The sequence below is a fragment of the Hylobates moloch genome, unplaced genomic scaffold (genome assembly GCF_009828535.3).
Source record: "Hylobates moloch isolate HMO894 unplaced genomic scaffold, HMol_V3 SCAFFOLD_10, whole genome shotgun sequence".
Lineage (NCBI taxonomy): Eukaryota > Metazoa > Chordata > Mammalia > Primates > Hylobatidae > Hylobates > Hylobates moloch.
In genome coordinates this window covers 33,121,965-33,143,187 of record NW_026652285.1, presented here as the reverse complement: position 1 = coordinate 33,143,187, position 21,223 = coordinate 33,121,965, and the positions used below count along the sequence as shown (strand labels likewise).

The 21,223-nt window shown below is 42.0% G+C and overlaps 1 protein-coding gene across 4 annotated transcripts in view; it reads right to left on the bottom strand.

The window, feature by feature from the left end:
- Positions 1-21,223, bottom strand: part of MELK (maternal embryonic leucine zipper kinase) — a 104,997-nt gene that overhangs the window by 28,476 nt on the left and 55,298 nt on the right. For all 4 annotated transcript variants that reach the window (XM_032164167.2, XM_032164169.2, XM_058445894.1 and 1 more), the window contains 3 exons: positions 18,793-18,861; positions 15,966-16,064; positions 6,241-6,327 (listed from right to left, as the gene is read on the bottom strand). In XM_032164167.2, the coding sequence (XP_032020058.1) occupies positions 6,241-6,327; positions 15,966-16,064; positions 18,793-18,861 (255 nt within the window). The remainder of the gene's footprint in view (positions 1-6,240; positions 6,328-15,965; positions 16,065-18,792; positions 18,862-21,223) is intronic.

Here is a 21,223-nt window from a genome sequence, read left to right as displayed (position 1 = left end):
TGCTAGCCAGGATGGTCTCGATCTCCTGACCTCATGATCTGCCCGCATCGGCCTCCCAAAGTGCTGGGATTACAGGTGTGAGCCACCGCACCTGGCCCACCAGGTTCTACTTTTAAAAGATTTCAAATGAATTTCATTTTCAAACACTTTTACTGAGCTTTTAATTTCTGTGGTCATATTTTAGATTTTCAAGAGCTATCTCTTGGAATGTTCATTTTTATTCATCTTATTCCTATGTCAAGAATGAAAATAACTTCTCTTATCTAAGAATATTAATTAGCAGTTTTTAGCCATTTTCTCCCGCTCCCTGCGTGTCTGGGGTTTTTTTTCTCAGCATCTACTTTTTCTTCTTTCCTCTCCCCACCTTATTCCATTTGTTTTGATCTCCGACTTTCATGTTAGAAGTTTTCCTCAAATTTCTAGTGATTTTTGGTGGTCTGTTTCTACTTAAAAGTGAAGAATTATGTTATACAGCTGATTAGAGGTTCTATGTGTATGACGGGGCTGCTCAGTACCTTGAAGGCTCCTCTCTAAGATGAACGGACAGGAACCTGAACTCCCAACCACTAATATAGTAGGACATTTATCTTAGCTTTTCCCTGGAGATAAATCTTCCAATATTTTCCCCACCATCACTGCAAATAGGACACAAATCCTGGTTTCAGCATTCTCAAAGTTGAATAGGGAAGGGAATTCGAGATGGTGGTTCACTGTTCAATATGAAGACTTCGTGCATCCATTTCAGAATGGTTCATCATCCGCATCTGAGCTGTATTTGGTACAAGAATGCCTTGTGACCTCCAGTCTTCTGCCGGGATGGGGAAGAGGAGGCTGTTATGCAGCACAGGTAGAGAAAGGAATCTGGGGTTCTAACTTCTTCTAATACAGGCTTTCACCCATCTTCCTGTTTTTCCTCTTCACTTCCCTGACTTCAGAGGCTCCTGGTGCCTCTGATTCCTGAGCCTTTCTGGAGCTCTCATCAGTTTGCTTGATGCCTTTCTCACTGCAAGCACTTAGCTTTCAGCTTTCTCCAAAACGCTCTGACAACTACCACTTATACCACTTATCTATATCTTCCAAACTTCTAATGACATCCCTTTGTCTCCCCTTTTATTCTGTTTCTAAATGTTTTGCCTTTTTATCCCTTTTTGTTAAGGTTTTAGGAAGTGTTCGATGTAAACTTGGCTGTTCAATCCACTATGTTTAATGGAAAGTTTCTAAATAATGTACTGAGAAAACTATGGGGCAATCTGCCCTACAAAAAGTGTTAACTTTTAACAGTACGGAATAGTCTTTCATGCTATGTAGCCCCCTCACAAAGTACATGACTCAAAAGTCAACTACCAACTCTGTTTTTAGTAATGAATTTTATCAGTTAATAACTTAGATGGCCACGATCATAGTATATGCTTTGAAATTTGCATAATGGCCCAATCAATCTAGTAGGGGAAGCATAAAATACTGTCATAAATTATGAAATGTTGCCTTTAATCCAAACAGGGTGAGGCAAAGAAAGGACAGTAAGCCTTCATGACCGGGTGCAGTGGCTCGTACATGTTTTAATCCTAGCACTTTGGGAGGCTGAGACGGGTGGGTCACTTGAGGTTAGGAGATCAAGACCAGCCCCGGCCAACATGGTGAAACCCTGTGTCTACAAAAAATACAAAAATTAGCTGGGTGTGGTGGCAGGCGCCTGTAATCCCAACTATATGGGAGGTTGAGGCAGGAGAATCGCTTGAACTCGGGAGGCAGAGGTTGCAGGGAGCAGAGATTGTACCGCTGCACTCCAGCCTGGCGACAGAGGGAGACTCCATCTCAAAAAAAAAAGAAAGAAAGAAAAGAAAAGAAAAGAAAAGAAAAGAAAAGAAAAGAAAAGAAGAAGAGGCTTCACGGAGAAAGTGTCTGGGAAACTATGGTGGGGTGGAAAATATATACTTATAATCACTCTCCACTTTCCAAAAACTACATTAAAGACTTTTTCCCACTCCACATCTATGATAGCCCCATGTACAATAGCCACCTTTTTGAAAGAGATGTCATAAACTGACTAGAGACAATGGCTAAGAAACAAGTTGCCACTTTCTTATCAATGATGGCATGGCACTACCCAGGCATTGTAAACAATTCCTGGATAGTGCTAAGAGTTTTAGATGGAGTTTCCTAAACATGCCTAGGATTTCTACAACCATCCTCTAAACCCTCCTTTTCCCTAGGCAAAAAAAGCATCTTTCTCATAACTTTCTGGCCAGTGCCACTGTATACTTCTCATTATAAGATGTACAGGAGAGTTCTGTGTTCAATAGCAGATAAATCAACACATTAGTTATGCTTTCAGCTGATGTCAATCCACAAGTCTAAGACAAAGGTTTCCCTTATCTTTTAGGCAATTCCCTCTTTTGAAAGTCAAATGTCTGAAAGTAAAGTGATAGGGTTACCTATGAGAAAGTTCCATTTCTAGAAAACTAAGAACATTCTTAAATCCCCAGTTAAATGTTAAAGAAGTGTCCTGGCACCTGGGTTGAGGAGAGGCAGCTACTAGCGCAGAGGGGCACAGACACAGAGGAGTGGCCCCTACCCTTCCTCTGACCCTCCTCCTGAGGCCTTCAGTCTTTACACACATGGGTGTTTACATCGCAGGGGTGGGGAAAATGGATCTGTCCTGGACTGAATAGGTTCTCGAACACACATGTGACCCTTAGTGAAGGTCCCCTAGCAGAGGACTGGCTGCTGCCACAATCCAGAGCTACTCAGGGCTGGAGGAACAGGGAGACAGTAAGGAAAGCACTGTTGGGAACCTCAAAAGGAATACAATGAGATCACTCAAAATCATGAGACATAGGAGGCTCACCGCTGCATAGAAAAAGCAGTTCCAGAGTGCTCCTGTATATAATATAAAAGTGGGAGTTCTTATGAGTTGAATGTTTGAGAGTAATATTGCTTCTCTCTCTCTCTCTGCACAAAGATCAGCAGCACCATACCAGCATATGGATCACACAGAACTAATCTCTCTCTGTCCTGTCTAATCAGCCCCAAAAGTGAAGGCAGAGCTCTCAGGATGTCACAGAAAAACATACAGACCCTGGCTAATCTCAAACCTGGTTTTCCTGAGGCTCTTCAAATTGGAAAGTATGTAGAGCCAGTATGAATTCTCTGAGCTACCCAGACAAGGGTTTCTCAACCTTGGCACTATTGATATCTGACCTGGATAACTGTTTGTTGTGAGGGGCTCTTCTGTGCATTGAAGGATGTTTGGCAGCATCCCTGGCCTCTACCCGCTAGATGGCATTAGTACACATACACAAAGCCCAGTTACGACAACCAAAAACGTCTCAAGTCACTGCCAAATGCCCCGAGTGCCAAAATCACTCCTGGTTGAGAACTGACCTAGACCAATACTTCTGAAGCTTTACTAACCATATGAACCACTTGGAGATTTGACACAGATTCCAATTCAGTAGGTCTGAGGTGAGGCCTGAGATTCTTCGTGGCTAATAAGCACCTAGATGCTGATGCTGCTGGTCCTAGACCACACTTTGAACAGCAAGAATCTACAGCACTGCTTCTCGACTCTGGCTGCATACCACAATCAGCTGGGAAGATTTTAAAAAATTCTGATGCCTTGGCCATACCCCAGACCAACTGAATCATCATCTGTGGGGTTGAGACCTAAACATCAGAATTAAAGTTCCCAAGAAATGCCACTATAGAGCCAAGATGAGAATCTCTGATCTAGAGTGAGTAGCCTATATCCTACTCATCCCTGGGACTCAACGAAGTATGAACAGGGATTTAAGAATGAGAAAAGAGTACAAAGGAAGAAAAACTATTACTTTCCTCACTACATTCTTGATGTTGGTCGTGCTTAACTTTCAGAATAACTGAGAAGATCTTTAGAGAACTGTAACACCAGGAAACAACCTCTACTATGCTTTGTTATGTTTTATGCACCAGAAGGAAAGCAAATAATTTGTATTTCCATTTCACTTTTAAGTCTGAAAATTATAGGTAGAGACGTCATAAAAGATACCATTTTAAAGACTTTTTTTCAATGATTATTGAAACTCTAAGTATGTTATTATTTTTTTTTTTTTGAGACGGAGTCTCACTCTGTCACCAGGCTGGAGTGCAGTGGCGTGATCTTGGCTCACTGCAACCTCCGCCTCCCAGGTTCAAGCCATTCTCCTGCCTCAGTTTCCCGAGTAGCTGGGATTACAGGCATGTGCCACCACACCCGGCTAATTTTTGTATTTTTAGTAGAAACGGGGTTTCACCATGTTGGCCTTGATCTCCTGACCTCATGATCTGCCTGCCTCGGACTCCCAAAGTGCTGACATTACAGGCATGAGCCACCGCGCCCGGCTTAAGTATGTTACTTTTAAGATTCAGATTTTTAAAGTTTGTGGATCTCATACCAATTTGCCCTGGATAAAATGACATGCTATCTGGGATTTACTTGGAAATATCCCAGCTGGAAAGGGAAGAAGGGAGAAAGTGGTAGGATATAGATTAAATTGGCAAAATGTTATTAACTATTGAAACTGAATGATGAGAACATGGAAACTCAGTGTTGTTATACTATTCTCTCTACTTTGGTGGGTAAATTTTTCTATAATAACATTTTTTAAAATTTCAGTATCTAAAGTATAGTCTTCCATTAAAGATTATCCCAAAGAAAATGTCCTACAATTTATTTTTTCAGGTTGCTTAAATGGAAACTTCAAATTTTCACTAATGAAAGACTGAGGACCATACAAACCTTACAGCAATTCCCAATTCTTACTATTTCCCTAACGGCATTATCCATGAAAAAGTAAATTATACTACCATTTCCAGATACATTCTGTGTGTCTTTACTTATTATATCATTCAGAAGAATTCCTTTATATTTTCTCCTTACTGAAAAGAATTGTGCCTTAGCAAAGCTTTGTTTAATTTTCAAAAAAAAATTGCTTAAGGACTCCACCTTGCAAGTTAAAGAACAGATAAAGCAAACATAAATCACAGGTGATAGAAGACATAGTACTGGGCCAGGAGCAAAGCGAGGTACAAGTCACCCTTCACATTAGAGACAGCTGTGACTGCCTTGATCTCTTAAAACACACACACACACACTAAAAACACAGGTATGATCTAGAGACTGAGCATCTGAAAGAGCCAAAATAATCCAACACCAGAAATCATGATACTGCTTTCATGGTATTTGGTTTGTCCACTTAGGGGTGACGTGACGCTGCTGTTGCTTTCAGGTGAGAAGAAAATTGCTTTGTGTTTACCTCATTTCCACAGCAGAAACCCAGCTGCGTGTTAGAGAACTTTAAAGTAGCCAAAATTAGAACTCTGTCCATTCTTTGTGCACTAGTTTGTTGTTTCTTTTCTTTTTTTTTTTTTTTTGAGATGGAGTCTCACTCTGTTGCCCAGGCTGGAGTGCAGTGGCGTGATCTTGGCTCACTGCAAACTCCACCTCCCAGGTTCACACCATTCTCCTGCCTCAGCCTCCCAAGTAGCTGAGACTACAGGCGTCCGCTACAACGCCCGGCTAATTTTTTGTATTTTTAGTAGAGACGGGGTTTCACTGTGTTAGCCAGGATGGTCTCAATCTCCTGACCTCATGATCCGCCCGCCTCGGCCTCCCAAAGTGCTGGGATTACAGGCGTGAGCCACTGCGCCCGGCCAGTTGTTTCTTAATTATTTTTTCACTGTAATTCTTCTTCATCAATGTTTTAAGTATGGAGTGTTTATTTTTAAAGAAGATATCTAGCACACATCAGGATTGTGTGGAAATCATATGTAAATATTTTTTAAATGCAATATTTGTACCCATAATAAAATCACAGGTCTGAAAATGCTATACTATTTTTCATGTACTGATAAAATAAAGAACAATGAAACAAAAGATACTACTCTCAAATCGGTGCTGTATTTTTTTTCTTTTTCTTTTTTGAGATGGAGTTTAGCTCTTGTCGCCCAGGCTGGAGTGCAGTGGTGTGATCTCAGCTCACTGCAACCTCTGATTCCCGGGTTCAAGTGATTCTTGTGCCTCAGCCTCCCGAGTAGCTGGGATTACAGGCACACGCCACCACACTCGGCTAATTTTTGTATTTTCAGTAGAGATGGGGTTTCACCACACTGGCCAGGCTGGTCTCGAACTCCTGACCTCAAGTGATCCTCCCACCTCAGCCTCCCAAAGTGCTCAGATTACAGGCATAAGCCACTGCGCCCAGCCCGTGCTGTATTTCTTACCAGTGAAATTAAATCCTCCATTGTTTGCCTGTTGTTTCTGTGATGTACAGAAAGTTCTGTTACGCAATCATCATCGAGGTGAATAAACTACAAAAAAAAATTATGCACTTTATTAACAAAAAATTACAAATATATTCATTGTTTTCACATTTTAAAATCAGTATAATTACTTTATACAAACAAATATCATTATGTAAAACATGAATCTGTCAATTTCTTGGGGAAGAATCAACATTCTCTATAATCTTTTAAGAAGTAAGCATATTCCACCAAGCATTTCAAGAGATGAGCTCTTTCCCAGCTCTTTATCCCCATCATCATCTGAGCAACTGTTGTTAAAGTTCTGTTGTACAATGCCGGGCACAGTAGTTCACACTCGTAATCTTAGCATTTTGGGAGGCTGGGGCGGGCAGATCACCTGAGGTCAGGAGTTTGAGACCGGCCTGGCCAGCATGGTGAAACTCCATCTCTACTAAAAATACAAAAATTAGCCAGGCGTGGTGACAAGCATCTGTAATCCCAGCCACTTGGGAGGCTGTGGCACAAGAATCACTTGAACCCAGGAGGCGGAGGCTGCAGTGAGCTGACACTGTGCCACTGCACTCCAGCCTGGGCAACAGAGCGAGACTGTGTGTCAAAAAAAAAAAAAAAAGTTCTGTTGTACAGCCCAGGGACTGTATACCCCCCTTCCCTACCGCAAGACCTGCATTGGTATTTTCATCAAAGAGCAGCCACCTAGGCATCTAAAATCAGTGGCTATACAACAGACTGGTAAAAGGGTGATTCAAACTTGTAGAGCACAGGGTACCTCAGGTTATGTTTACGTTTAGCACAATTCAAGGAGCCTTTACGATGGTGCCACAGATGCCACACAATCATTATTTTGCTGAACCACAACTTTAAAAAAGAATAAGTAAGCGCCTCTACACAAAATTCATTTTGCTTAAGGACAGAAATTATCCAAATAATCCCTACATGATGGTACCTCACTAAAAGTAGGGCTGGAAATGGGTTCTCAGAACCAAGCAAGGATCACTGAGAACAAAAAGGCAGGAATCAGGAATAGCCTGGCCTGGACCTGGAAGGGAGCTCAGAAGATTACACGGGAAGAGAAGCAGAGGAATACGACTTTAAAGTTCATCTTTCCAACATAAGAACTCTCTTAGGCCAGGTGCAGTGGCTCACGCCTGTAATCCCAGCACTCTGGGAGGCCGAGGTGGGTGGATCATCTGAGGTCAGGAGTTCGAGACCAGCCTGATCAACATGGAGAAACCCCCTCTCTACTAAAAATACAAAATTAAGGCGTGGTGGCGCATGCCTGTAATCCCAGCTACCCGGGAGGCTGAGGCAGGAGAATCGCTTGAACCCAGGAGGCAGAGGTTGCGGGGAGCTGAGATCAAGCCATTGCACTCCAGGCTGGGCAACAACAGTGAAATTCCATCTCCAAAAAAAAAAACCTCTCTTTATGGCAGCCCGAGTGAGGGATGCTTTACATTCTGCTTAAAGGCCTCCTCTCCAGGGTACACAGAACAGCTGGAATGGTTAGCATCTCCCTCCTGCTGCCTGCGGTCTGTCTCCCTGTGATCTCTGTCCACTGGGAATTGGTACAACATGACGGCTAACAGGCTTTGGAATTAGACAGACCTTAGTTTTAATTGCAACAGGACTTAATAACCATGAGGCCTTGAACATGACCACACCTCTGAGTCTCAGTTTCATCATCTGTTAGAGAGAGATGGTACGTGCCCTGCAATATATGCAACATAGAGCAAGTGCCTAGTACAACATCTCAACAGGGTAGGCCCTCAAAAACTGGTTATTTTCACCAACAGTCATAATTCTATTTCCTCTGTGATAAAAGAGCCTTTCAGAAATTTGCGTATTCCTATTATAAGTAAACTTTCCTCTGCAAGTCTTCTGTTTTCTAGTTCCGCCAACCTCCACTTTAATGATTAACTCCCCTTACCATTCCGGCCCTTTCTTTAGATCACACTCCAGGTTGATACTACACATCAAAGTGAGGTATTCAGAACCAAACATAACATGAAAGAGAGGTCTGCCCAGCACAAGGCAGGGCAATATCATGAGCTTCCCTTGTTTTGAACATCACACTTGTAACAACGAGCTCAAGAGAAAGTCAGGCTGCCATCAGGAAAAGAAACAGTAAAGACAAATTTTTCCCCTCAATTCATATGCTGAAACCTAATCACTAGTGTAATACTATTAGGAGGTTGGGCCTTTGGGAGGTGAGTAGGTCACGAGTGGGCTGTGCCCTCATAAATGGGGTTATTATACTTATAAAAGAGGCCCCAGGCCAAAGCACAATGGCTCATGCCTGTAATCCCAGGGCTTGGGGAGGCTGAGGTGGGAGGATCACTTGAAGCCAGGAGTTGGAGACTGGCCTGGGCAATACAGCAAGACTCCATTACTACAAAAAAAATTCAAAAATTAGCCAGGTGCAATGGCTCACATGTGTAGTCCTAGCTACTCAGGAGGCAGAGGTGGGAGGATCACTTGAGCACAAGAGTTCAAGGTTACAGTGAGGTATGATCAAGCCACTGCACTCCAGCCCGGGTAAAAGAATGAGACCCTATATCTTTAAAAAAGAAAAAGAAAAGAGGCTTCAGAGGCCTTTCCCCTTTCTCCCCTTCCACCATGTGAGGACACAGCAAGAAAGAGCCATTCTATGAACCAGAAAGTGGGCCCTCATCAAACACCAAATCTGCTGGTGCCTTGATCTTTTTTTTCTTTATTTTTACTCTCCGGAACCCTAGCTCTATGATGCCTTGATCTTGAACTTCCCAACCTCCAGAACGGCAAGAAATAAATTTCTGTTCTCTCTAAGCCACTCAGTTTATGGTATTTTGTCGCAGCAGCTCAAACAGACTGAGACAGCCTTGCATTATTGACTGGTATAAGCACAACCTCATGGGTTACAAAGTAGAGACCACAAAGGTTTATACTAGTGGTACTGTGAAAGTCCAAAGTGCTAGGAATAAGTTTTCATTGTGCCACTTTGACTATGACTGCTCCTAGAACTGTAGATTCCCCCTCAAGATGGTCTCAACCTCAGAAGCCTAGACACCTTAATACCTGGTATCCTCTTGTTGATGTCAACACTGCTCAAGCAAGAAAATAAATTTTTGAGGTTCCCTCCATCATCTCAAGTTTAAAAAAAAATGTTTTTTTTTAACTGTAAAAGAACCCCACTCTCCCGCAGCCTCCTGCCTGTACCTTTACCACAAGGCATATGTGTGAGAAAGGCAGGAGATGGAAGAAGGAGGTTCTACCATCTCTGCTGGGCTCCTGAACTGGAAACAATGAAATGAGTGTGGTAGAAAAGATACCAAGGGTCTAAAAAACATGATTAATCTCAAGCTGTGTTTTCCAAAGAGGATCAATACTTAAAGCGCTCTGAATTCTCAGCCACACATGCTCAAATTAAGTACAAAACTGCATACCAAAAGCTAGCCAATTATTTTGGATTATCCGTGCCTACTACATTTCCTGTTCACTAGGGCAGAAAATGGAACTGACTATAATTTCTATTTGATAAAATACTTGGGTACCAGAACTATGTATGAAAACGGTAGGAGGAGATCATGCATAGAGTTACAGAACAGACAGCATCTATACCTTAAATATTCAAGGAAATCTGAATTTTTTTTAATAGTTCACTCTTGATGAAACACAATACTGAAAGAGAAAAGCAAATCCTTCAAAAAGCAACAACAATCCATCATGCCTCTCCTGTATATAATTCATTTGATCCTGTAACAGCTCTGCAAGGCAGGCAAAAGAGATGAATGATACAACATGTAAAGGTACTCTATAAATGGCAAAACATGACCCAAACATACACAGATTGACATTAGAATATCCATATTAGAGGTGATAAAATGAAGACTCAGAAAAGTTACTGTGATCTGCCTAAGACTGGCATTTTTCATTCCTGGCCCCAGGTTTTCCTACCATAACACAATGCCACCTCTCCACCACTCTGCTCCAGTAGCTACTTCAGTAGAAACCAGATAAGCAATGCTTGCCACAAAGGCTGCAAATACACAGGACGTGGGCCCTGAGCTTGAATCAGCTAGCCTATCAGATCCATTCCATTCCAGAACCCTTCGGTGTGGGTTTAAATCCTGGTTCTACACTTACTTGTTGTTTGACCATGGGCAAGTTACTTAATGATTTTGTGTCTCAGTTGCCTCATCTGCAAAAGGGGGCAATAATAGTACCTTCTTTGGAGGGTTGGTGTACAGATTAAATGGATTAAAGGAGTTAAAAAAACATAAAGCCCATAGGATAGTGCCTGACTCTTCAAGGTACTATCCTAACAGTTCTACCTATATTTTACCACAGTATAATATACAGAGAGCCCTTACTATAATAGTACACTATTCTACTCTACGTGCTCAATAAATAGTAGCAATTATTAAATTAAGATGTAAGGGAGGCCGGGCGTGGTGGCTCACGTCTGTAACCCCAGAACTTTGGGAGGCTGAGGTCAGCGGATCACCTGAGGTCGGGAGTTAAAGACCAGCCTGACCAACATGGATAAACCCCGTCTCTACTAAAAATACAAAATTAGCCGGGAATGGTGGCGCATGCCTGTAATCCCAGCTACTCGGAAGGCTAAGGCAGGAAAATCGCTTAAACCCAGGAGGAAGTGGCTGTGGTGAGCCGAGATCATGCCACTGCACTCTAGCCTGGGCAACAAGAATGAAACTCCATTTCAAAAAAACAAAACAAAAAAAAAGATGTAAGGGAAACTGTATACTCTTTTGGAACACTCAAAACTTTATATATTTTACTTTATACTATGTCGCAAATAAAAAAAAACTCTTGGGGTTGTAGAAAGCAGAGACTTTATTCATTTTGGCATCTAACACAAACAGTAATGTATTCTATCCTATTAGGATCATGGCTGAGAAGATGTGCAAAGCCCTCCACACATGGAGAAATGATGACCCCCAATGGCTGAACACAGGCATTTGCACCACCCACTCTCTCCACCTCACAAGGGGCACATCACAGCTTCCCTGGTTCTGCTGCTGCACTGCTCAGATGCTTGCACTTTCTGCTTTTCTTAGGATCTTGGTGTGGTTGCTGTTAGAATTATGTTGTATTTGCTCAATAGATATTAAAGATGTCATGTAGGGCTGGGGGAATTTAGATAAGAGAAGTTTTAGGAGTTGACAATCATAAGAGAATCAGGAGTGATTTCAGCTTAGGCCACATGGCCAATTAATAGTGGGCAGAATAGTGAGAAGGGGCTTGGAGCAAGTATAGTCTATCTTTCCAAGACAAGCTGGCTACTGGGAAGGATATTTACATCGGTATGATTATTCCAGAAAGCAAATACCCCACAGCTCTACCAATTCTATGCTGTGGCATATCTGAGACACACCTCTAAGTTATTCTGTTGATTCATGCACATGTCCTAGTCCACTGCAAAAGTTTTGGTGAGATATCAGAGAATATCCCCAATTATCTGGAAACACTATTAAAATACTTCTATTTTTTCTAATTACATATCTGTATGAGGCTGTATTTTCTTCATTTGTTTCAATCAAAATGACGTTATCAAAACACGCTGAATGCAGAAGCACATGAGTTGTCTTCTAATAAGACAGACTTCAAAGAAATCGGCAAAGATGTAAAGCAATGCCACTCTTCTCACTAAATTTATTTCTTAAATAGTTGTTTTTCATTTTTCTGTTCCCTTATCTATAAACAGGGAATAAGAATTGTACAACCTTGAAAGATACACCTTCCATAGTGGCTCTGGGCTTTGTCACATGGCTTGCTTTGGCCAGTGGGACGTTAGTAAGTACAATGCAAGCAGAGGCTTGAAAAATGCTAGAGCATTAGGGCTTATCCTCTTTCTTCTTTTGAAATCTAGTTGCTGGCCAGGTGCAGTGGCTCATGCCTGTAATCCCAGCATTTTGGGAGGCCGAGGCAGGCGGATAACAAGGTCAGGAGATCGAGACCATCCTGGCTAACACAGTGAAACCCCATCTCTACTAAAAACACAAAAAATTAGCCAGGTGGTAGCAGGCGCCTGTAGTCCCAGCTACTCAGGAGGCTGAGGGAGGAGAATGGCATGAACCCGGGAGGCGGAGCTTGCAGTGAGCGGAGATCGTGCCACTGCTCCAGCCTGGGTGACAGAGTGAGACTCGGTCTCAAAAAAATAAAGAAATCCAGTTGCTACATAAAAAAGTCCAGGTTAGCCTGATGGACACATGTGGCCCAGGAAACAGCCAGTCTTTCTAGTGAGGCTTGGACCATTCAGCCCAGTTACAAGTCGACTCTAGCCACGACCCCAGGTAAGGCCTACGTAAGAATGGCCCAGCTGAACCCAGCCCAAATATCTGGTCCACAGAATTGTAAATTATTACTGTTTTGTTTTAATTAATTTATTTTTTGAGGTGGAGTTTCGCTCATGTTGCCCAGGCTGGAGTGCAATGGCGCAATCTTGGCTCACTGCAACCTCCGCCTCCCAGGTTCAAGTGATTCTCCTGCCGAGTAGTTGGGATTACAGGCATGCACCACCACACCCAGCTGATTTTGTATTTTTAGTAGAAACGGGGTTTCTCCATGTTGGTCAGGCTGGTCTCAAACTCCCAACCTCAGGTGATCCACCTGCCTCGACCTCCCAAAGTGCTAGGATTACAGGCGTGAGCCACCGCCCCAGCCAAATTATTGTTTTAAGCCACTAAATTTCAGGGTAGTTTTTAATGCAGCAATAACTAATACACAAAACATCCAAGTCCTATAGTAATATCCACATTTTTACCAAGTGGCCATTTGTTTGAAAAAAAGCATTTTTAAGGTCAGGCGCAGTGGCTCACGCCTGTAATCCCAGTACTTTGAGAGGCCGGGGCAAGCGGGTCAGGTGTTCGAGACCAGCCTGGCCAACACAGTGAAACCCCGTCTCTACTAAAAATATAAAAATTAGCTGGGCATGGTGGCGCATGCCTGTAGTCCCAGCTACTCGGGAGTCTGAGGCAAGAGAATCACTTGAACCCAGGAGGCGGAGGTTGAACAGTGAGCTGAGATTGCGCCACTGCACTCCAGCCTGGGCATCAGAGCAAGACTCCATCTCAAAAAAAAAAAAAAGCATTTTTTAAAAACAATGTAGAAATAATATTTTTAAATTGTTTAAACTTAAATAACACTTGGTGTTGTTTATGTTTTTTACATATACTCATATTAGACCAGTTCTCAAAGCACGGTCTGCAGATGCCTGAGAGTCTCCAAGGTCAAACTATTTTTATAATAATATTATTTTTCATTTTTCAAAAGTGCTGACATTTGTATGGATGGTAGGAATGCAGTGATAAAATTGCTAGCAGCTGGGTGCAGTGGCTCATGCCTGTAAACTCAGCATTTTGGGAGGCCAAGGCAGGCGGATCACCCAAGGTCAGGAGTTCAAGACCAGCCTGGCCAACATGGTGAAATCCCACCTCTACTAAAAATACAAAAATTAGCCAAACGTTGTAGCAGGTGGCTGTAATCCCAACTAATCGGGTGGCTGAGGCAGGAGAGTTGCTTGAAACTGGGAGGCGGAGGTTGTAGTCAGCCAAGATCGTGCCATTGCACTCCAGTCTGGCGATAATAGCGAGATTCCCTCTCAAAAAAATAAAAAATTAAAATTAAATAAATTGCTGGCACCTTAGTATGAATCAATGCAGTGGCACCAAACTGTACTAAAATATTGTATTATTTGTCATATACCCATAGTTCGAAAAGAAGCCAGTTTCAATTAAGAATTTCCTTGATAAACCAGTAAAAGATATTAATTTTATTACATTTTTAATTTGAGTACGTTTTTAATACTCTGTGTGACTAAACAGGAAGTAGCATAATGTACTTCTACATACCAAAGTATGATAGCTGTGTCGAGGAAAAGCACCTGTGTGACTGAATTATGAGCTCAATTAGCCATTTTTTTCTATCTCTTTTTCTTTTGAGATGGAGTCTCACTCACCTCCCGGGTTCAAGCGATTCTCCTGCCTCAGCCACCTGAGTAGCTGGGATTACAGGTGTGTGCCACCACGCCCAGCTAATATTTGTATTTTTAGTAGAGACAGAGTTTCACCATATTGGTCAGGCTGGTCGCGAACTCCTGACCTCACAATCCGCCCGCATGGAATCCCAAAGTGCTGGGATTACAGACGTGAGCCACCGCCCAGCCTCTTTTCTTTTCTTTTTGAAATAGTCTCGCTCTGTCACCCAAGGCTGGAGTGCGGTGGCGCTCTCAGCTCACTGCAACCTCTGCCTCCCGAGTTCAAGCAATTCTTCTGCCTCAGCCTCCCGAGAACCTGGGATTATAGGCACTACCATGCCAGCTAATGTTTTGCATTTTTAGTAAAGACGGGGTTTTACCATGTTGGCCAGGCTGGTCTGGAACTCCTGACCTCAAGTAATACACCTGCCTCAGCCTCTCAAAGTGCTGGGATTACAGGTGTGAGCTACCGTGCCTGGCCTAATTAGCCGTTTTTTTTCAAAGAACACCATTTTGATGAGAAAGAACACTGACCAACTATAGTTATCTAGACTTAAATGTTCAGCAGACATTTTCTCAAAAATGAACCAAGGGAACTTGTCAGTTCAAGGAAAATGACATATTTATTGTCAATGATAGAATTTGAGCTTTTAAGCAAAAATTGGAATTTAGAAAACTTTTATTTGCCACCATGATCTTGGGTGCTTTCCAATAGTTAAAGACTTTTCTACTGAGATCAGTAGTGATTTTAAGGAATGTGATTTAATGTTGTATAATGAAATGTGTTAACGTTTGGAAGATCTGCATAACTCAGCAAACCAGTGTTTTCCAAATAACCAATGCATCATGTTATGTGGGGAAAAGATCCAATGGACAGAACAATGGATTTTATGGAATACAGTACAAAATTTCATTGATATGGCTTCAGATTCCACATGCAATTACCCTTTAAGAAACTACCATTTTTTAAGTTTTAATGGGATATCAGAAACTGTCTGAAAGGCTATTAAATTTTTTCTTCCTTTTCCTATTACATATCTGTGTGAGGCTGCATTTTATTCCTTGGCTTCAATCAAAACAACCTATCAAAATAGATTGAACACAGAAGCAGGTGGCTATACAGGTGTCTTCTATTAAGCCAGACTTTAAAGAAATTTGCAAAGTTGTAAAAGAATGTCATTCTTTTTGCTAAATTTATTTTGTAAATGGTTATTCTTCATAAAAATATTTGTGTTAATATGTAATAGTTTTATCACGTTATTTTTTAATGAATAAATATTAAGAGTATAAAGTGATCCTCAAACTAAAAAGTTTGAGAACTACTGTACCCTCATAACTTCTCTGGGAAGTAGAACTGGTTTAACCTACTTTTTACAGATGAATAAATAGGTTCTGCAAAGTTAAGTAACTTGCCCAAGATTCCCAGAGCACTGTGACTGACTGCACATGAGAAACACCTGGGAGCTTTTAAAAACTCCCATTAAGTGTTCCGGGATGGGGAGCAGGCATTTCTTTTTAAGATCCCAGGTAATTCTCATTTGCAGATGGGGTTAAGGAACCACTGTCCATTAGGTCACAAGTCTCCCAAACACCAATCTGATTAATATATTTTCTTGTATATTTAGACCACATCATTGTAGGTTCTGAATTCACCCAAAGACCACACAAACTTAAAAAAAAAAAAAATTCTACTGGATTTCATTTTACTTACAGGATTCTTGCTTTGCCACTCAACAGGATAGTTGTAATCTTGCATGATCCAGGGATGGTTCAATAGATTTTTCATAGAAATCCGTTTCTTTGGGTCCACCTAGTGGCCATTAAAAAGTAGCTAGAGATTAACATTTCAAATAGAGAACATAGAACACCTTTCCTCCTGAGAACTAAAAATGCATCAGAACAGATGTAAACTTTATCATCACAAAAATGCTGTCAAAGACTTCAAAATGTCCTTGGAATAAATTCTTTTAAAAAGGCAACAGAGGCAAGAAAACTATAGCAACCAACACAGGCTTAGAAGATAAATGTTTAACAAACATGAACTTCATTGGTATGGACATTATTCATGAAGTTCAGTCAATCTATTGTATGATGTAATAGTCTTTTGCTGGAAAACCTATTCACGGGAAATAGTCACCAATTTGACATTCAAGCAGCCACAATGCAGGGCATTCATACTGAATATGCAATCTCTACCTCCAATGAGCTTACAATCATACAGAACAAGTTGAAAAGCACACCTTTCCATTTGTAATTTTCAAATGTAAGGAGAGAAAAATTAATCAACAAAGATTAAGGTTATTTTGGAGTCTAGAAGAAAGAGTAAGGCATTTTCAATCTCATTACGGAGATTTGGTGGTCTGGTCCTACTTAATCAAGGTGAGTGAGCCTGAGGTAAATTTTGAATAAAAGATGGAGATGACTTAATAGATGAAAAAACCAGAAGATATTCTGAATACATAACGAAAAAAAATTGCACTAATAAGATACTCATATTTTCAAAGTGTTTCCTATCAATCTCATTTTGTCCTTATAACACTACATAGCAGTGAGGCCAAGCTCAGAACCCCCATTTTATAGATCAGATTAGGTGATACATTGATTAATTGGTAGAGTGCTTACCTAGGCTTCAGCATGCCTATCTTTCACCCTCAGAGGCTCATTCCACTAAATCTGTGGTTCTGAAAGTGTGGCCCCAAGACCTGCAGCATCAGCATCTTCTGGGAGCTTGTTAGAAATGCAAAATTTCAGTCCTGCCCCAGATCTATTGAATTACACACTCTGGGGCTGGAGCCCAGCAATCTGTATTTTAACAAGCCCGGGGTAATTTTGATATCTGCTGAAGTTTGAGAACCACTGCACTAGGTAACAGGGCCCATTCAATAGTACATCAACTCATTCAAGTATTTATTCAGTATCTACTAACATACTTAATGAGCAAGAGTTGGGAATAGGCGGAATGCCGTGGCTCATAACTCTAATCCCAGCACTTTGGGAGACCGAGACAGGCAGAACGCTTGAGCTCAGGAGTTCGAAACCAGCCTGGACAACATAGCAAAACCCCATCTCTACGAAAAATACAGAGTTTGCTGAAAGTAATTATAAGGAATGAAATGATAAATAAAATTTAAAAACAACCAAAAAAAAAAAGAAAACTAAAGAAAGAACACAAAAATTTAGGTGTGGTGGTGTATACCAGTAGTCCCAGTTACTTGGGAGGCTGAAGTAGAAGGATTACTTGAGCCTGGGGGTCAAGGCTGTAGTGAGCCAAGATCATAGCACTGCACTCCAGCCTAGGCAACAGAGTAAAACCCTGTCTATAAAAATTTTTTTTAAAAAAAGAGGCCAGGCTGGGCGCGGTGGCTCACACCTGTAATCCCAGCACTTTGGGAGGCCAAGGCGGGTGGATTACCTGAGGTCAGGAGTTCAAGACCAGCCTGGACAACATGGTGAAACCCCATCTCTACTAAAAGTACAAAAATTGGCCAGGCATGGTGGCACATGCCTGTAATCCCAGCTACTTGGGAGGCTGAGGCACGAGAACCACTTGAACCTGGGAACCCAGGAAGCGGAGGTTGTGGTGAGCCGAGATGGCACCATTGCACTCCAGCCTGAGCAACAAAGCAAAACTCCGTCTCAAAAAAAAAAAAGCCAGTGACTCACACCTTTAATCCCGGCACTTTGGATTTTGAGAGGCCGAGGCAGGCAGAAAACGTGAGGGAGTTCGAGACCAGCTAACATGGCTAACATGGTGAAACCTCATCTCTACTAAAAATACAAAAACTAGCCAGGCATGGTGGTGCACGCCTGTAGTACTAGCTTCAGGAGGCTGAGTCAAGAGAATTACTTGAACCTGGGAGGCAAAGGTTGCAGTGAGCCAAGATCACGCCACTGCACTCCAGCCTGGGCAACAGAGGGAAACTCCATCTAAATAAAAAAAAAAAAAAAAGAGCTAGGGCCAGGTGTAGAGGCTCACGCCTGTAATCCCAGCACTTTGGGAGGCTGAGGCAGGCAGATACCTTGAGGTCAGGAGTTCGAGACCAGCCTGGCCAACATGGCAAAACTCTGTCTCTACTAAAAATACAAAAATTAGCCAGGCATGGTGGTTCACGCCTGTAATCCCACCTACTCGGAAGGCAGAAGCAGAAAAAGCACTTGAACCCAGAAGGCAAAGGTTGCAGTGAGCCAAGATCGCGCCACTGCACTCCAGCCTGGGGGTCTCCTAAGGAGTGAGACTCTATCTCCATCAATCAATCAATCAATAATTTGGGAATAAAAGAGAGTGGAACAAGAACTAGTTAGAGAAAACAGAAAATGCTCAAAGTAAGAAAAACCACACCAGCTATGACATATGGTAGGTGTCTAAAATAAACTGGGTTTACAACATAGTTAAGAAAGGATCTAATAGAGGATATTTTCAAGGTAGATATGAGTGGGATTTTTTTCAAGCTAATAGGAAATGATGTAGCACCACAGATACCTTAAAAGTTGAACCAAACAATTACAATAGACTTCTATTATTTAAAAATAAAGTTTACCTGCAGCATTTGTTGAAGCAGCAGAATGCTACTGGGAGAGAGCCACTTGGGAACATCATATTTTCCTCTCTACAGAAACAAAACATTTAAGAGATTCAGGTTCAATCAGCCTTGACACAAATTCCTTAGGTAATAACATGCTGGAGGTTTACGTTTAAGCTTGAAGACTTCACCCAACTAGAATACTTGGTAAACATTATTAACTTAAAAAAATTAATTTCTTGGCTGGGCGTGGTGGCTCACACCTGAAGTCCCAGCACTTTGGGAGGTCAAGGTGGGCAGATCACCTGACATCAGGAGTTCAAGACCAGCCTGGCCAACGTGGTGAAACACTGTCTCTACTAAAAATACAAAAATTAGTCAGTCATGGTGGCAGGTGCCTGTAATCCCAGCTACTCAGGAGGCTGAGGCAGGAGAATCGCTTGAACCCAGGAGACGGAGGTTGCAGTGAGCCGAGATCGCGCCACTGCACTCCAACCTGGGTGACAGAGCGAGACTCCATCTCAAAAAAAAACAATTTCTTGCCTTAAAGAACAAAATCGAGCATATTAAATACTATCATTGCCTCTAAATTATCCACATATCAGAGAAGGGCTAGAGCACAAAGAACATAACAGTAGAAAACAAAAATGTCATACACCTTTGGAATCTGTAGTATCAAATGGACAGTAAGTATACACTGTAGTCCATTTTTGTACTGCTGAAACAAGTATTAGTTTATAATCTCAGAGCAATTATCAGTTGACAAAATGAAGCAGCAGAAAAGCATATCTGGTGACAGTACATAGGCTATGGTTAAAAACAGGTCATCCACAAAACAGAATTCACAATCTTTGAGGAAAACTAGCGAAAGCCACTTTCTAAGGTAAATACCTCTTTTAGGACTAAAAGAGACTAAGAAGGCAAATGTATACAACCTAGTATACTCAGAAATTATGGCCACCAAGTCATCAAAGATAAGATCAGGGACTTGGCTAAATACTAATACATGATAGAATATCTCTTACAAACCTGCCACACACATTCTCTTTCCCAATTCAGAGGAAGCAATATAACAGTTTCTCACAGCAGAAATCACATTGTTTAATGATGCTAAGATAACAGGTTAATTATTTGAGAAAAATTGATTGAACTGTAATTCATAGAACATACCAAAATTAATTCCACCCAGATTAAATGAAAATACAAAACCAGGCTGGGTGCAGTGGCTCACACCTGTAATTCCAGCACTTTGGGAGGCCAAGGCAGGTGGATCACGAGGTCAGGAGTTCAAGACCATCCTGGCTGACACAGGGAAGCCTTGTGTCTACTAAAAATACAAAAATTAGCTGGGCGTGGTGGCAGGCGCCTGTAGTCCCACCTACTTGGGAGGCTGAGGCAGGAGAATTGCTTGAACCCGGGAGGCGGAGGTTGCAGTGAGTCCAGATGGTGTCACTGCAGCACTCTAGCCTGGGCGACAGAACGAGACTCCATCTCAAAAAAAAAAAAAAAAAAAAAAAGAAAATACAAAACCATAAAAGTACTTAAAGAAAGCATGAGTGATTATTTTTAGAATCTTTCTAGACATGACAGCAAAGCCAACAACTATAAAGAGTAATATATGACAAAATTAACGTTTGATATTTCTGTATAACAAAACATCATTGGCCGGACGTGGTGGCTCACGCCTGTAATCCCAGCACTTTGGGAGGCCGAGGCAGGTGGATCACGAGGTCAAGAGATCAAGATCATCCTGGCCAACATGGTGAAACCCCGTCTCTACTAAAAATACAAAAATTAGCCGGGCGTGGTGGCGTGCACCTGTAGTCCCAGCTACTCGGGAGGCTGAGGCAGGAGAATTGCTTGAATCCGGGAGGCAGAGGTTGTAGTGAGCCGAGATCACGCCACGGCACTCCAGCCTGCCAATACAGCGAGATTCCATCGCAAAAAAAAAAAAAAAAAAAAAAAAAAATTCATTAACAAAGTTAACAATAAATTGAGAAAAAGCCTTTTCCAAAGGTCACAGGTAACTGTCACTGGCTACTGCTGACTCCCAGAGAGCTGGCTAGAGCATCTAAAACCCCTCCTTCCCAGGGATAGGCATGGAGCCCAGGCAGCAGTGAGCCTTCAGGTTGGGGTCCAGTTGGCCATACATGAGGCTTGGTAAGGAGAAATAAATTCAAGGCTTCATTGCTATAATTCAAAAACAAACTCTGAGCCGGGCACAGTGGCTCATGCCTGTAATCCCAGCACTTTGGAAGGCCGAGGTCAGGGGTTTGAGACCAGCCTGACCAACATAGTGAAACCCCGTCTCTACTAAATACAAAATATTAGCCAGGCGTGGTGGCGCATGTCTGTAATCCCACCTACTCAGGAGGCTGAGGCAGAAAAATCACTTCAACCCGGGAGGTGGAGGTTGCAGTGAGCCGAGATTGTGCCACTGTACTCCAGC